The 18088-nt window shown below is 35.0% G+C and overlaps 1 protein-coding gene across 1 annotated transcript; it reads right to left on the bottom strand.

Annotated features, from left to right (window-relative positions):
• Positions 1–1402: 1402 nt before the first annotated feature.
• On the bottom strand, positions 1403–13936 carry LOC125654493 (uncharacterized). The gene is made up of 4 exons (XM_048884455.2): positions 13639–13936; positions 8732–8809; positions 6332–6444; positions 1403–2710 (listed from the first exon to the last, which is right to left on the bottom strand). The coding sequence occupies exons 1-4, from the start codon at positions 13700–13702 to the stop codon at positions 2513–2515; spliced, it is 453 nt and encodes a 150-aa protein (XP_048740412.1). The 5' UTR covers positions 13703–13936; the 3' UTR covers positions 1403–2512.
• Between the last annotated feature and the right edge of the window lie 4152 nt (positions 13937–18088).

Here is an 18088-nt window from a genome sequence, read left to right on the forward strand (position 1 = left end):
TTCATTGACGAGATGCTCATACACAATTGAGAAGGAATGGATAGAGGTATATCGCAAAAAAACGGAAGGAAAACTTATGTATTATGCGCTACGAAAAGAAAAATAGATTCATTCCTTATATCAGAATATAATATGTGACAGAAAAACTTAAAATTGTGAATTTACTGAATGATATTAATCAATATGGGAATCTTTGATATCTTTTCACTTAATAACGCTACATCTTCCATCTTTTCACCCTGCGTTATTTTCATTTTCAAGCATTTCGTCAAAATAAAGACTATTATGAAGCCCAATTTAATAAGAAATTGAATGTCTTTTTTTTTTTATTCTTGTGACAGATTATCATAGTTCTTTCTCAAATTATTTCAAACCTTGAATTCAGCTCATGAAGCAAACATCCGTGCGAATTTTCGTAGGTACTCGATATTAAACACGAGTGTTTGAGAAAAGTAACTTTCATTCAAAGTATGGGGCATATTCTGTTTCTTAATACATGTACTTCTGTGCGTTCCGTGCGATATGTGTTAGACAAAGAAAACTCTCATTTATGTTGTTTTTGAGAAAAATAAATAGACCGATCGCTTAAAAAATCTAGAACCCCTGGGTTACTGAATCTTTTCATCATGGTCACGATGAAATAGAAATTAATAAAATAATCATGTTGTTAAAGTTTATCCATTCTTCATCAAAAAATTGTTTCCTTTGCAAACCATGTTACATCAAGGGGGATTATTTTTCTAATTACTATGTTCTCTATGATTTTTTTTTTTTTTTTTTTATAATTCCGATCAGATATGGTTCAAATTTAACAAAAATCGCAATACATGAATTTCTTAACTTTGGCCATTTCATTTCAATTGCTTTTTAAAATACATTTGTTAGATATACCATTTTCCTAACTGACATGTTTTTTGAAGATTTTAGCCGTATATTTAAAATTATTTTAGCAAAACTTCTATCCGAGTCTTTTAGTAATGTTTTATCAGATATTCATATCATGCGTCAAATCACATTGAAACACCTTTTTCACCATTCCGGAAAAAAGATAAAAAAAATTCTTATAAAATAATTGAGAGCTTGTGTCACTCTTTCGATGGTGAAATCAGACTTAAATGAGAAATTTTACTGAGCCACTAAACAAAAATTGGTGTGATGAGCCTCTTTAGAAGATGTCACAATTTTTAAATACAAATTCTTGATCATTTCCTCTTCAAAACGGGTGTGGCACTTCATTTGAACAAACTTGAATCCTCTTTACCCAAGCATGCTTTGTGGCAAGTTTGGCTGAAATTAGCCCTGTGGTTCTGGAGAAGAAGTCGAAAATGTTTACCAATGAATGGACAGACAAAGAGTGATCAGAATTTCAGCTCATGTGAGCTAACAAGATAAGAAGACATGGTATCTGGGACATCATTTTATTTGCTGTTGCCTCATTTTATACACGACAGTGTTCTGAATTGAGATTCTTGCAGTGTGATTTACATCTAGTGAGTTCTAATGGTGTAAGAGTACCGCTACTTTGTCTACAGCGATTACAGAAGTCATACTTTGTAAATTACTTGTGGACTCAAAAAAAAAAAAAAGATTTAGGAAAAATCGTTGTAAATTGCGTTCTCGGTACCTCATTCCCAAAACAGTATGATAGGGTTAAAAAATATATATCATTGACAATATTTAAATTCTGATATCCCTGGTTTAGATGAAAATGAAAAAAATCTCGGTTAAATACAACATCACATGACTGTACACAGTTTATAAACAAACTTCGAGAGAAACATGAAATGTTTTACACCTTGTTTTCAATACCCATTCTAAATGGTACATGTTGCGTTGTATGAACAAACAGGAATGCGTAATACTTGAGTTTGCTTGTTTCCTTTGTTTGCAGGCTGTATAAATACCCGGAAGAAATGTTACAATCCATACACACATCAGTGATTCCTGACAAGTTAGTGTTATAAAAGTATAAACCTACACATCAATCTAATAATCAAAGATAACCATGTTATTACAGAAAAATGTCAACATTTTAAACCAGTACTTTTAACATGAATAGGAGCAAGCAGCCACTGGTAAGATATATATTGAATATATATCTTCTAATAGAGCATTAATAGTCCATCACACTGTGTGCTAAGCCCAAAATCTCTTTTTTCTTTGGAAATGTTAGTACATGCAATAAGCTTTCTATTGATTCTACTTTATATTATCCCAAATGGTAAATACTATTTCCATAAAGCTACCCGAAATATTAAGCTTTCTACTAATCTTTAAAGATAATTCTAATTGGTAAATACTATCGTTTAAATTTATCTCTAGCATGAATATATAAGCAGCTTCTGAAAATCTCAGTAAATTAATTGCACTACCAGAATTACTTAAAAGCAGTGGGGGGAAAATCTTTGCCAATGATGACCAAGAAAAAACATAAACTTTCTAAATGAGGACAATCGTTTAAAGAAATATTGCGGTGTCCTTTGTTTATTTCTATATATCCTAGAGGTATCTATCACGAGTCTCGAACAACAATGACGGGCATCTTCGAATGGTGTACGACATAGTCGCTAACACTTCCCATCAGGGTACGACGAATTGTTCCCAGTCCACGAGTTCCCATGACGATCATTGAGGCACCAACTTCCTCTGCCTTAGAGATGATTGCTTCCTCTGGTTTCTTGCCAGTGATTGGAGTTGCCTCCCCTTTAATCTAAAACAAATTGATAAATTGAATATTTAATATGTTTCCATGCAGTAATATGTTTTTGTCATTAGGCCAAAATAAAATATATGTGTGTTTCAGGTTTCCCGACCCTACCAACGTTTTCCTTGCCAACCCTAAAGATTTTATTGACAAGATATATAATAGAAATCTACAATTTTCAAAATGGTATTTTTTTTTTTTTTATGATCAAGTATGCATTTGGCTTCTATTGATCTTCAAAATATTTGAAAAGTAATTGTAATATACATAGACATGTATTCAAAATGTATCAAAAACCAAGATTGCAAATAAAATGTTTCAATAAAAGAAAATATTTTACCCACCTACCCTACTTAATTTTTGGGGGAGTAAAATAGGAAACACACACATATTTTATTTGATCTTACCTAAGAAACTTATACGAGATGATAATGTGAAAAATGTGATAAATTAATTTGGGACATCTGCCAATTTTACATATTTGTACATGAATTTGAATACACTCAATGGGTATTTATAAACTTTCTTGGATAAGATGTCTCTGTAGTTGCTGTTCGATTTTGAAAAACCATCAATTACTAAAATTTGGCCTTTGAAGTCTTACAAGACTAGTTACATGTACCTACTGCAATATTATCAACAAAGATTCTCCATGAGTCATTGTGAAATATCAATTTGGAACCTATTTATTGAGTTTTAAATTTCTAGCTTTATTGGTTAGAAAGTTTTGCCACTAAGATAGCACATTGTGTATCAAATTTCCATGTTCCTTTAGTGTTTTAAGATGTTGATAAAAGCAATGAAGAGATAACTTTGCATTGAGGAAGCTGTATCTAAATAAACATGGATACAAATTTATGGTAAGAAATTTTTTTCACAACTACTCATCCCATGAGACGAGTACATTTTTACATGTAAGATGTATGACTACTTGTTCTTCTCATTACATTTTTATACTTAAGGACATACAAGACGTTTCTGACATTTTCTATAATTTTTTTTATCATCTATTTGATGTGAAGAGTTCTTGTATGATTTCCGAAATAGGTTCAAATTTCATATTGTAGTAATATTACTATACTTTGTATATCGGACTAGGTAGCTCAGCAATTAGATCACCTAACTAGTAATTCAAGGGTCCTGGGTTATATCCCTGCTTGTTTCAAAGATTTTTCTTCCATTTATTCAACTTACTATAATATATAAGAGATGACTTTTTCCACTTGCAACGGATACGAACTTTCAAAATATGCTTATCACAGACATGGTAATGTATCTCGCGTTTTTTCCCTCTTTTTTTTTTGTAGAAATGAGATAGAATGCAAGGGAATTGTACATGAAATGTCATGAAAAATTATAGATTATTGAGAAACGTCGCGAACGCCCCTAACTCAATTAAAGAAAGCCTGTATGTACATGAACACTTCTGAATTCTTTATTTGTAATCATTAAAGACATTCATGTACTCTGTCATAAATAAATTGATAGTTTGAGTCATTAATGAGTGTTTGAATCACATAAAAGTGAACAATCTCTATCAAAAAGGGGGGGGGGGGGGGGGGAGATTTATTGTTTGCTTCTTAGACATCTTTGTAATTTGCAACGGGATTCTTTGTGATATGCAGCAACAGTAATCTTGGATGGATATTTGGAGTGACACGTTCACTGAATCTCAGAGCAGTCCTTTATAATTCATGTCTTGAAATTTACATTCAGCTTTTGTCAGTTATATCAATTAATGTGCACTTGTGTTTGCTTCATTGAAAATGTGATTGCTAAAAGAACTCTCATCAATTTTGCATTGCTTACCATCTAGGTATGAAAGTCCCAAAATAAAAACATTCAAATGAATGCTCCCATGAAGGAATTGTTTATCTCCTAATACTGAAGAATTCCTAGAGTCTGTTTAGACCAATTAAAATTAATTGATAAATCATCATCCCTGCCCACCCCTCAAAAAAGGACCCAACCCAATTTTTTTTACTTTTGCAAAAATTATGATTTCAAATAAACTTGCTTCCCAGTGACATGAGTGAATGATTAAAGTCACAGAATCTTCTACCAAGGAATCTTTGAATGTTAACTTGATTAACAATTTGTGTGATATGACTTTTGTCATTAATTTTTTTTTCTAGGGAAATAAAAATTAAAAAATAAAATCCTTCCACCCGCCCCATATTTTTTTGTGACCCCGGTTGATAATCTACTAATTAAGTGGAACTGGCCTTATTAGTAATAAGTAGTAACTGCCCATCCTACTGTACAATGCATACCACTAATAGAGAAAAACATGGAGTGCTCATTTGTACAGAAAATTTAGTGACTGTGCAATTTGCGAATTCGTAGTGATCGAGTGTTTGTCTAACAGTCAAATCACTTATTTAAAGCGAACGGCAGTGTCACTTGTGTGTACATTAATTGCTAGAATGGGTCGAAGCTGAATGTAAAGAACTGTGAATGATAGTATTGTTTCGCCGCCTACCTTCTGATCAATTTCTTTAAAGTTATATTTTCAATGTCAATATAGATATTTACACTGTATATGAATTTTCATAAAAGTTGATTTATTGACGAGCATATTATTTAGAGACCAAAACACAGTGAAAATGTTCCCTCTGTGATCAAATGCAAAGAGGTTAATGTGTGAGAAATGAAGATTAACCATTTTTTAAATCAATATTGTAGAGTAATTTGACAAATTCAATGGTTATCTATTGATATCAACAAATTTTTCTACCCGCTAATGAAAAGGAGTTGAATAAGAGCAATTAATTAACACTGGTAATAAAGTTAATCAATTACTACTGGATTCTACTTTGGATTTCAAAGAAATATCATTAGCAAAAGTGCAAAGCTTTTTTAAAATATATATATGAGTTGAAAATGTAGACAGAAATCCAGAGTTAGCTGCATACTTCTTTCTAGACATGAATTATAAGGGCTACATGGAGATTCGGTAAAGGTGTCAGTCCAAATATCTAGTCGAACGGAATCTCAGCTGAGTTTAGCATCAATAGCAAAATACTTTCTGGTCGTATTCTAGGTGTATTCTGAATTGTAATTTGTGTACATGTATGAATCAACAAATTTATAACTATAACATCTATATGATTAAAAATACCTATGAAAATATCTGTACAATAAAAACTTATTTTCTATTCACTTTGTTTTTGAAGTTGAACACAATAAAAATGTTTTATACATGTAGAGTTTAATAAAATGTGGATATGGTTTTATAAACCTCCTGGATGTTGACAAAAGACTGAAATAGCTACAGTATAATGGTAATGTGCACACAGGGAATTCAAAATAGCTTTCAGTTAAAATGTGGTCAAAAAATTATATTAAGACATTTTTGAAAGAAAAATTCAACATTTACAGAAAATTTTACTCGTCACTGGTGACAAGTGCATTGACTCGTCCCAAACCAATCCTAACCCGTCCAGAATAAGTACTTCTACGCACCCTCCCAAGAATCCTTTATATTGCCCCAACCCTAGAAGAATTCTCACTACCTCAATCAACCTTGTACTTGACTCTTTGAACATCTAAGTTTCATTCCTGAGGAATAAGCTTCCTACACAGCGAGGAATGACACAATAGGCAGGAGACGCCCATCAGACTTACATTTTTCTCCCTCAGCTGTGAAACATATTTGTTGGTCAATCCCTCCACTCTTTTCTGTTCTTTGGACATTTCTTCCTGGATCTGTTTCAATTTGGTATCAGACACCTGTCCAGCTGAAAATGAACAATTCAGAGAATACATCAAACCTTCTGTACAGTATTAATATAATCGCATGCTCTGATGTGCTTGAGTGAGAAACTAATTGTTCAGTTATACTTTGGTGAACAAAAGACACATAGGCCCTATCTATCTGTTACCCAAGGATTAGTTAAAGTACATGTATCACTAGTTCCAAGGGCTACAAAATCTAGAAAAAATTTCCAGCGATTTACGACTTTGGTAGAGGTTGTCCTGTTTTACATCATTGAGCATTTAGTTTTTCTTAGAGATATGCAGTTGTAGAAAAGAGTTTTGAAAAGTTGTCAATTATTGATAGTTTTTTTTCCTCACCTTTTAGGCCCCATGAAAGCAGGAGTCCTGAAATTTACAATCTATGTCCCCCTTATCCCACAGATACTTCATACAAAATTTTAAAAGAATTGGAATGGTAGTTATCAAGAAAAAGTTAAAAATGTTCAATTGCCAACACACGACGGACAACGACCAATTGCAATAGGTCACCTGAGTAAACTCAGTAAACCTAAAATGATACGTGAAGCTTTACATCTTGAACAGACACAATAATATCAAAATGAATGTAGATGATGTATCAAAACAAAAAAAATTTGTAAAACACTATCCCTCTTTCTTGTAAATATTTGTGATCCAGTCATTTTGACTTTAATGACAATGTTAATATGTATTAAATACACTGTACGTTGACCCCAAAGAGAACAATTTTACTCACTGCAAACATAATGTTCGCCGAAATATTTACAATTAATAGAATTTGTTATCTATATTGTTGATTTATACAGAGTGTCTTTACATATGACATGTTCCATGAAAAATGCTTGTATTGACTCCCATTGGGAATGTCTATTCAAATTGCCAAACTTTGGTAATTTTTTTGTGGTAACTAAAAATATTAACACTCAGGATCAAGAAAATATGAAAAATAAAGTTATAAAAGTATTCTTTCACTTTTAATTTCATTTTTTTTAAAAACGGTTGCTAACATCACATTTTTATGACGGAACACTTGACGGACAATGACATTAGCAATTAATAAATCTTCTGTTTACTAAACAAGTTATGAAATTATTTAACTACATGGCTCTCTTAATGAAAGGTTTAAATGTAATCTATATACATTACATCGAGACCAATGTTTGTTGTGCTTTAATAATGACCCAGAATCTTTTATTTTCTGTCAATGCTAATGTCAGTTCTTGACGGAACTTTTTTTATGCTAATGTTATTGTTTGACGGAACAAAACCTTGCGGAAGCTTTTCGCAGTGATGTAAATCATGATAGACTATAAATAGTTTCCCATGATGAGTTTTTATTGCAATAAAATAGTCTTTGAATTCATAAACCGGTAGTTTGACGTACGATTTAGTACAAATAGAACGATTTCTTATGCTAACGTCACATGTTGCTAACGTCAGCAATTTTGACAGAAAGTCTATCGCTTGAAGTTTTACATAAGTCTAGATACCTCATTCACTCAACCTGCCATGCAATTGGAAAATCCCATTACAACGCCCCTTGCAGGGAGAGTTGTAATAATAACATAGAACCACAACTCTTACAATGGTTTGGTAAAGAAGTGTGCTAATGTCACATTGTGCCGAGTAGAATTTGACAGAATGATGTCAGACCAAATATCAATGTAATTTCTTAAGTCAGATATTTTGTTTAAAGAAGATAAAATCTGTTCCACAATTAGATTATGACTTTTAATGCTTAATTCCAGAAAAATAATCAAAGCAAATTGTTTTGCAGTACATCTCTATATACATATGTACATTAGTGCTAACGTCAGTATGTTTGACAGAACGAAAGTTACAAAAACTGTTTACTTTGAATTTACTTTTGTATAATTTGTTTTCATAAATAGTTTGCAATTTTTTTTATAAAGATTAAGTAAAAGAACATACATTTTATGTTACATTTTTATCGCCCCTTCTTTTCTTATATAAGTTTAATTAAAGTACCCGAGAAGTTGGGTACCACTTCTCACGGGAGTTAATTCTGTCAATTTTTCTCATATTTTGAACATTCATATACCAAAATAATTTTAACAATTTATGTGTGGCAAAATATTTTTGATTTTATAATTAACTCTAGTCCATTCAAGTTTGTAATTAACAACATTCTTTACTTTTTAAGCATATTTATCTTTAAATACGGAGGGGGGAAAATTGACGGACATTTATGCTAATTTGGTGGAATATGTCATATGCTTCTGTTGTTTTATATGGTGCTATCTGAATGCTAGAAGTGTCTATACTTACGCATGAAGGAAACTTTGTATTCTGCTCCGAACACGACCACAACATTGTCACCTGCACGATGGACATTTTCACAATACCCTGCAACAGATAAAAATAACTTTACAGAGTCAGTACTCTCTCAAAGTGGCAGTCTACCTCATCCACAAAGTACTCATCAGTCATGATCTGCAAATGAATGATCAAGTTCTACCAAAAGTAGTCATATCCAAAGCTATACAATGGAATCATGGACTTACAGAAAAAGCTGATCAATAACATCTGAAATATGTGATCACCGAAGAGAACATCATGATACCCACATATATATACCATATGTCCGGTAATTTTGGCATAGAAAATATTTAGTTCATTTGAAATTTTATTTGTGCAATTTCATTGAAGCATTTATTTTGGCCCTTTTATCTTTAAAAAATTTCCACATCCCCCCCCCCCCCCCCAGATAACATTTTCAGCACACCAAAATAACCCAATAAATGGAATACATTCTATAAATGACATCGCATTAAGCAACCCCCACCTCCATCTCTGTAATACAGTGAATTATATCAAATAACTTTTAATATTGTCACTTCATCTCTTCATAGATACACACAATGAGTGACATTGTACAATCATACCAGTCTGCTACTATGATAGGGCAACAAAACTTGCATTGCTTTTTTTTCACACTGTATATTCTGTAACTTAATATACATCACATGATGAAAGTACATGCAATTTAAGTCCTAACAGAAAAGATGTTACAGCAAACATTAATTAACGCCAGAATTTTATAAAGGAAGTGCCTGGATACTAGCATGGTATAACATGACATAATGTCCCTTAAAATGACACTTAACCCATTAAATAAACACATTTAACAAGATGTCTGGTTTTTAGGGTCCTCATTGTCAATAAAATATTCCTGGGCAAGATTTCAAATCAATAAAAACTCCATGAAATGTGAAGTTTATTATTATATTTACAACTCAATTATAAATCTAATAATGGAAAATTTTAACTGCTCTAATTCTGGTTTTGAGTACAGCACATAAGGCATTTATTCTAATTTAAACTACAATATTTGGCCAGAAAACAATTCATGTTATGAGGTATCTACAAGTACAGAGACAATCTGCAGTATGATGGGTAAGTGGTAAATCTCAGAAATACTACCATTATAGAGAATACAAAATCAAGAACAGGCCAGACCCCCCCCCCCCCTCCCCCCCCCCCCCCCCCCCCCCCCCCCCCCCCCCCCCCCCCGAGACAAACCAGAGGTACATGGGATTACGTGCTCAAAAGGAGTAACGCCCCTTGTTGACTGGCTACACCTGCCATCAGCAGGTAAATGGAGTAGGATGTTAATAAATGTGTATTTATAGTCCATTAATTTTGTAATAAACTTATCTGATTCAGATTCTTCGTTTGGCTTATATCATAATCATCATAATTAAATATTATCTGTTGTGGATCATTTTTATTCATCATCCTAGTACATGTACTGCTTAAAGTCTTCAACACTGGTTGCCGTAAATCACCACTTACACATTTGTCACACATGTGTAAATCCTTCACGGGATTCAAACTGAATAACCTGCCTCGATCGTTTCACCATTACGTAGCACATCGCACACATGAACATTGCATATACATGTTCATGATTAATACAAAATAATTCAACACACTTCACAGCGGACATTTTCTATTCTAGTGAGAAATGGCAAATACTTCTCCGGGGTCGCTCTGCTCTGGTGCATTTATTCGTATCAGACTGCCTGTGGGTGACAAGTGTGAAAGTCAAGAAGGACATTCTGAGTGACAGTAATGTATACGAGCACTCATTGCTCTTCTTTTATACAGCATTGTCCTATCATACATTATCATATCAGCCTTTCCTAAGGTAGCTCTCACTTCCTGTCCATTAAAAAAATGGTTTTCAATACAATTAAGTCTTTCAATTTGATCTTAAAAAATTACAGCTGCTCTTGTATTATTGTGTTCACAGTAACGATCAAACATCAATGACACAAAAACATGAAACTTATATATATCATAAAAAAGCATGCATGGACTAGTATTCGAAACAAAATGCAGTCCCATTTGCTTGTGACCTTTTAACCTTCAAAATCATGCATGCTTTTGAATACAAATTAACAAGTAAAGACCACATGGCAATATTTCATACCTACAATGTATACATTATGTGTATTTATAGCAAATCTGCATCATACACTGTACATATCAACACTTTCAGTCTAAAGCAATTATTATAAATAAATATATGTACTTGAATGTTACAGGGCAATTGCCCTGTAACATTCAAGTACATATATCTATATATAATTATAACCAACCGAAATAACCAAATGCTCAATTCAATGTTTGATTCTTTCCTTCAGTTCAAAACTCTAATATTTGGAAATGCATGATTTTTTAAAAAATAAATCTACACAGAAAAGCTCTTCAAATTGTTCCTTATTCCGAAATCGTCATCATACTGATAGAATTGTGTGCTACATAACTCCAATGTTTGTTAATCATCACCTCAATTTGAGACTGCCAATTCTTTTAAACTACTTCTAAAGGTATCGATGATGTTGAAATCAGATTGTCACTTCAACATGTTCAAGGAGATAATAACACAGCTATCCATACTTTACCCACTGCAACAGATGTCACGAATGAACTGATAATCTGCTTTATTTGCAAATCCGGAGACATATGGGCATTGCCATGTGCAGTTTAAGTATTACTGACTTGTAGTTTTTTCTTTTGTTTTTGTGAAATAATGAAAACTAATACCTGGCCTGCATGAGGACATAATATAACCATAGGACTATTCATTATTAACTAATCATGCTAATTGCAGTTAATCTTTGTAGTATCAGAAACATACAACAGTGATTTATTGGTAGTCAAAATCCATATAAAGTTTTCTGAATGTTAATTCACTAGACGGAAATAATTTAGTCATGCAGGAATACACCGATGACGTTTGTTTATATATATCATTGTACAAGCCAGGCTATGTATTATTACAGTGTATGTGTACATGTCACTGTACATTGTATCTCGTGTATGCACAGGATGAAATATCAGCCGCTGTGTGAAAAGTGCATTGTACTGTGGCATAAACAACTACATCAGTCATTAGTACACTGGAGCAATAATTGTACTGGTGTACAAACAGACTACATGCAAAGCTGTTTCCTTATAAACACATGAGACTGACCCTTACAGCAATGACACTTGAAGCCAACAGCTGTTACAAACAGATATATCTAAAAAACAACAAAATCACAGTTAAAATGATTGCAACTCCAATCAAATACTCAATGACATGAATCGGGTTAATTAAGATGTTTTGTTGGGAATTTAATATAAAAAAAAATTGTAATTCAATGGTGATCAAAGGCATTTAAATGGCACAGGACAAGAATACAATGTTGAGTATCTATATCATGCAAATGAAAATCTTCAGCACTGATAAAAATAATATACCAGCTAGGTTAGAAATTCAGAAATTAAAATTCAGATTATGAGATATACAATGCATGCTAATTTTTGCTTTCATCACTGAGGAAAATCTGGGTTGTGGAGATACTGAAGGAATGTCAATCACTCTAATTCATGAGAAATTAGTTGATAAATTCATACCATAATTATCAAAGCATCCCAATACACACACTCCTGATTTCCTTGCTATATAGTTTAGTTTGTTTATTTCAAAAGGTGATTTCGAAGTCAAACATGAAAACAAAATCAATGTAGTGGTTCAATTTATCCCGGGACATGAAGGATGATCAACTGCGGGGCAATTTTATTTATATGCTCCTGAATTAATGACTGTAATTCCATTTTGGCAGGACCTCACCTGCTTATCCCAACTTGTACTAAATAAATCCTTTCACTGCCTCCAGCCAAATACCTGACGTTAGTTTGACAAGGCAGTGAACTGCTATACACAGCGATAACTCTGTAGATATTTATGTACAGTGGGTAATCATACCTGGGATATAACACATTCCTTCCCCCAGAGCTACATAATGTACCACTGGGGAAATCACTGTATCAATGGTGGCTGTCTATTTTAATAGTGATTATCCCATCATACAAACCCCATTATGACAATCTGTCCAGTCAGGTTTTGTAAACAGTATCAAGTGTAGATCTTTACCCTGTACGTCATTAATTACATGAACTAACATCAAGTTGTAATTAATACATCTAGGCCTATAACATACTTAATTTGTCAGAAGATCGGGGTTTAAAAACGTTTTCTTCTAGGAATAAGCACTTTGTTTACTTGTTTTTAAAAAATACACATCAAGTAGTTGCTCAATTTGTAGATCAGATCAGGTCACCCTCTCACATTATTACTCGACCTAAATCTACATCTAGGTCAAATTCCTTGGGGTCATTGACTCGAAAATGTGTTTTTTGGTTAAGCTTACAACCACAGACACCTTTCCTAATACATAGCGACACCCTGCACCTCCTTAATCAAGTTTATCTCGACCTAAGTAAACATCTTACTTGACTTGGATGAAACGAAACTTTTTAAATTGATCAATAGCCTATATATAGTTTATGGAAGAAAAAAGTTCTCGAATCGCGCTCGGTGGTGAAGCGAGACGCCTGTGGCTATAGAAGAGCCCTGAAGGTCAAACTGACACACCTCCCGTTTTTCGGTATTCCTGTACAGATAAAATGATAACCTTCCCGGGGCCAGGACACGTCAACTTTAATCTAGATTACACCAGACACTTTGTGACTATTTATCCTGGGTCATTCAAATACCTGGGCACCCTGAATTTTAAACATTGAAGGTACGCAAAAAAAACCTAAGTCATCTCGATCGTTAATTCTGCCGATTCATCCATGTTCTTTTGATGTTTTATAGAATAAAATAAACATATACTTACAGGCGAAGGCTTTGTCTGCCTGCTCACTACCATCAACGGCCACTACAACTACTCTCTCTGCCATTTTTCTTACGCTGTATGTTGAAATGCTACCAATCGAATGAACTTTACGGTCAAATCACCGGAGTGGGGCAGGTAGAAGGAGAGACGAAAATGCAAAGCAAACCCGAACAAATGAATTCCGGATTTGTAGTAGCGCAGCGTCTTGTGGATCACTGAGACTCACCAAGCGAATGTTTCGGGTCTATCTAAATAGGTGATAAAAAGATCAGTGACCCCCAAGTGAAAGGATTGTCTTTATATGCAAATAGCGATAATTTATTTCCACCACTAGAAGATGACGTAATTACAAGTTACATACGTGTCTAGCTAGGTACTGCTGCAATAGAAGAATTAAACCAAGTTGATATAGTGAGGCATGTAATTTGATCATCAGATGGGATGGGTGGGATGATGACACAATTGTACAGCATACAGGGAGATAAATAAAAAACAAGAGATCCATGGGCCATGCGTGCATCGCTCACCTGAGCAACAGTTCCTAGCAATAAACAAGCTAGATTGAGCAAAACTAGTATTATACAAGCAGTTCGGTTCGGAAAAAAACTTTTCAAAGGTAACGACTAAAACTTCACAAATTTTCAAATTTAATTTTTAAACTTGACAACAAATTCACGAATTATCATATGCCCTTGTAGACGGATATGGCCTTTCTCTTAACAGATTTCATCTAAGGATGCTTTGTGCCATTAGTTTGGTTTGGTTCACTACATATATACATTAGCAAGTAAAACTTTGATCCCCTATTGTGGTCCCACCTTACACCCAGAGGTCATGATTTTAACAAACTTGAATCTCCACTATGTCAGGAAGCTTTCATGTAAATTTCAGCTCTTCTGGCCCAGTGGTTCTTGAGAAGAATATTTTTAAATGACTCCACCCAATTTTTGCATTTTTGTGATTATCTCCCCTTTGAAAGGGGAATGGCCCTTCATTTGAACAAACTTGAATCCCCTTCACCCAAGGATAATATCCTTTAAGTTTGACTGAAATTGACCCAGTGGTTCTAGATCTGGAGAAGAAGATTTTCCTGTATAACAACATGTAAAACTATGATTCCCTATTGAGGCCCCCCTACCCCCCACCCCCACCCCCGGGGGGTATGATCTGAACAAATTTGAATTTACTCTATATCAGTAAGCTTTTAGGTTAATGTCCTCTCTTCCACCTCAGTGGTTATTGAGAAGAAGATTATTTAAAGGTTTTCTTTATAAAATGTATATATCTATGTATATTCGCATGTATAACTTTGATCCCCTATTGTGGCCCCAACGACCCCGGGGGAGGGGTCATAATTTTGATAAAAACTTGAATCTCCACTATGTCAGGAAGCTTTCATGTAGATATCAGCTTTTCTGGCCCAGTGGTTCTTGAGAAGATTTTTAAATGACCCCACCCTATTTTTGCATTTTTTGCGATTATCTCCCATTTGAAGGGGACATGTTCCTTCATTTGAACAAACTTGAATCCCCTTCACCCAAGGATGCTTTGTGCCAAGTTTGGTTGAAATTGGCCCTGTGGTTCTGGAGAAGAAGATGAAAACGAGAAAAGTTTACGCCGCCGACGACAGACAACGGACAGATTTTGATCAGTAAAGCTCACTCGAGCCTTCGTCTCAGGTGAGCTAACATACATTGAAAATAACCGTATGCAGATATATCTGTAAATGTCTGAAATAGACGCAACATATCGGCATTGTATGCAGGAGCGGATACAAGAATTATTGAAAGGGGGTTCTACCATTAATTTTTGGTTTTCAAATGCGGAGGAGGCCCACCCTGAAAATGCGTTATGTTTACTTTTTTAAGCAAAATTTTCTGAAGAAAAGGGGGGTTCCAACTCCCGGAACCCCAACCATCCTCTGGATCCGCCACTTTATATGGAGTTGTAGGGTAGAGCAATATATACTAGTGGAAAAAAAGAAACAACAGTTCGATTTTTGTAATATACATGTAACTTTTAAATAGACATGTGGACGAAATTTAATCAAAATACACTGAGCTACCTCTGTGCATTATGAAAATGTTCACTTAAAATTCAGCCCCCCCCCCCCCCCCCCGGTGACCCTATTCAAAACTGCATGTTTTCAGCAGATTTTTCAAAAAAGCGTGTATACGGGGTTTCCCTGCACCATATGTGCCGGTAAATCATTACAAATCGAACATTGGAACAATACATACACAACATTTCTTATCGAAACGATTTAGAGCGAAATGACGCGATTGAAGTCGAGTGCGTATAGGGTCATTACTCTGATAATGTAGGTATCACACCGGTAATTATTTTCACTATATATTACTATAGAGAGGAAAAAATCATTAAAAATCAGTTTACAAAATTGATGCCGAATAACGCAGTCAGACACGTTCTATGTTACCTATCTCGTCTGCCGACACCAGAAAAACAACACCCTACGCGGCATTTTCGAAAAAAAATTACCCGCAAACAAGACTACCCTCAAATCCACGTGTTTTTCACATGTGTGTAAACAGCCGGAGTGCACCTCAGGAAGTAGCCTCAGCTACCAACAGCAAATAGTTCCTTTGTATACACTTGATTATTTCTACAAATTACACAAAATTTCCTAATTAAAAATTAAGAGAAAAGAAGAAGAGGAAATGAGAAAAATCGCGCAAGGAAAAAAAATATTTCTTTAAATATATGGAACTACAATTGACTAAGTTCATTTTGATTGGACAATTACCGGTGTGATACCTTGAAGTGACATTCGCGACGTCATGTATCCCATTCTCTCACCAGAGGGCGCGCTACGCAAGCTTCTCTTGGTGAGAGATTGGCCCAGCAATCTGGTGTAAATGAGACAACAATATCCTGTTTAGTTGGGAATCTCAGAACCACGGAGAGGTTGGCGGACCGTCCCAGGAGCGGACGCCCGCGTGTTACCTCGCAACGTCAAAATAGATGCAAACGTCTCTCGCACTTCTGTAACCGATTTCAGACGACGACAGAGACGTTACGCCAAGTTATCGGCATTCATTGTTTGTCAGTGTGTCCAAGAATGGTTAGAAATCGGTTGCGGAAGTCTAATTTCAGGTTATGACGTCCCTATGTTGGTCCGCCACTTGCGACAGAGGAGACATGTGTTGTTCACTAACGAGTCTCGTTTCACAGGTCAGATGGAGGACAACGTGTACATGGACGTCGTGGTGAGTGATATTCTGACGCTTACGTAAGGGAGAGCGACACATTAGGGGGGGGGGGGGGGTCTGTTATGGTATTGACAGGAATATCTGATTGCGTGAAAACGCCTCTTGTTCTTATGGCAATCTTATAGCAGTAACATATCGGGGTCAGGTCTTGAGACCAAACGTCCTTCGTCTTATCCATCAATGTAACTTACATTGCAGCAGAACAACGCGAGGTCTCGTGTTGCTAGGGTTTGTTGTGACTTTCTGGCTGAAAACAACGTCCCAGTTCTTGATTGGCCACCATACAGTCCTGATTTGTCCCCAATCGAGAAATTCGTGGGACGAGCTGGACAGGAGGGCTGGGAAGCGCTTTAACGTCCCATATAACGTCGCTCAACTCAGACCCTTAATCAGGAGTGGAGTAATATCCCTCAAAGGTTGATGAACACCTTGAAGGGGTCAATGTTTAGGAGAGTAAGAGCAGTGACTGAAGCCCGGGGTGGGCACGCACGTTACTGATTTGGATCGAGAAACTGCATAAGGTACCCTTGTTTTAACGATATCCACGCAATTGCCGTCTGTGATAGGAAAACAAAAATCATCAAAATGTATCAAGTAATCATGAAATAATCGAGAAACCCAAACAATGAAGTAATCATCAATGAATCATGCAATAATAACTATGGAAAATAAACGTGCGTTTCTTTCTCTCTCTCTCCCCCCCCCCCCCCCCCCCCCCCCCCCCCCCCCCCGCTATGACAGAAGTTTGTTACATGTAACAAATGCGAAGAATAAAGTTCAGCGATAGCAAAATTTGTACCCTCAAGTAGGACCCATGGTTCACCCCATTTTATTACCCCGAGTCACCATATTTCTATCAACTACTTCCTATGCAGTTTAGTACGCTATAAAAATAGTCCCACATAGAATTGAAGCACAATGCAGTACAATAGTGCAGACAACACGTGAAGACGCATAATACACTCTGCCAAAGCGAACCGAATAAGCAAGTCATTATTGATTATTTACATGTCATAATTTCTAAACAAAAATAATTTAAATGATCAGTCATTATTACATGCACCTGCATCCCAACTAAAAAAGATTCCCAAATACGACGATGTGATGAGAACAAGCTAACATAAAATACAATGCAAAGGAATTAACGTTGGAATCTCATACATTTATTTAATCACCATTTATTTATAGATGACTATAAGATAATATTGCACCAGGGGGTG

This window comes from Ostrea edulis, chromosome 7, assembly GCF_947568905.1.
Source record: "Ostrea edulis chromosome 7, xbOstEdul1.1, whole genome shotgun sequence".
NCBI lineage: Eukaryota > Metazoa > Mollusca > Bivalvia > Ostreida > Ostreidae > Ostrea > Ostrea edulis.

Bases quoted from the DNA above. Each gene is read 5' to 3' on its own strand.
- LOC125654493 (XM_048884455.2), bottom strand. From the start codon at position 13,702: ATGGCAGAGAGAGTAGTTGTAGTGGCCGTTGATGGTAGTGAGCAGGCA. The intron at 8,810-13,638 runs GTAAGTATATGT...TATCTGTTGCAG, and splicing joins GGCAGACAAAGCCTTCGCCT to GGTATTGTGAAAATGTCCAT. The intron at 6,445-8,731 runs GTAAGTATAGAC...GTTCATTTTCAG, and splicing joins ATACAAAGTTTCCTTCATGC to CTGGACAGGTGTCTGATACC.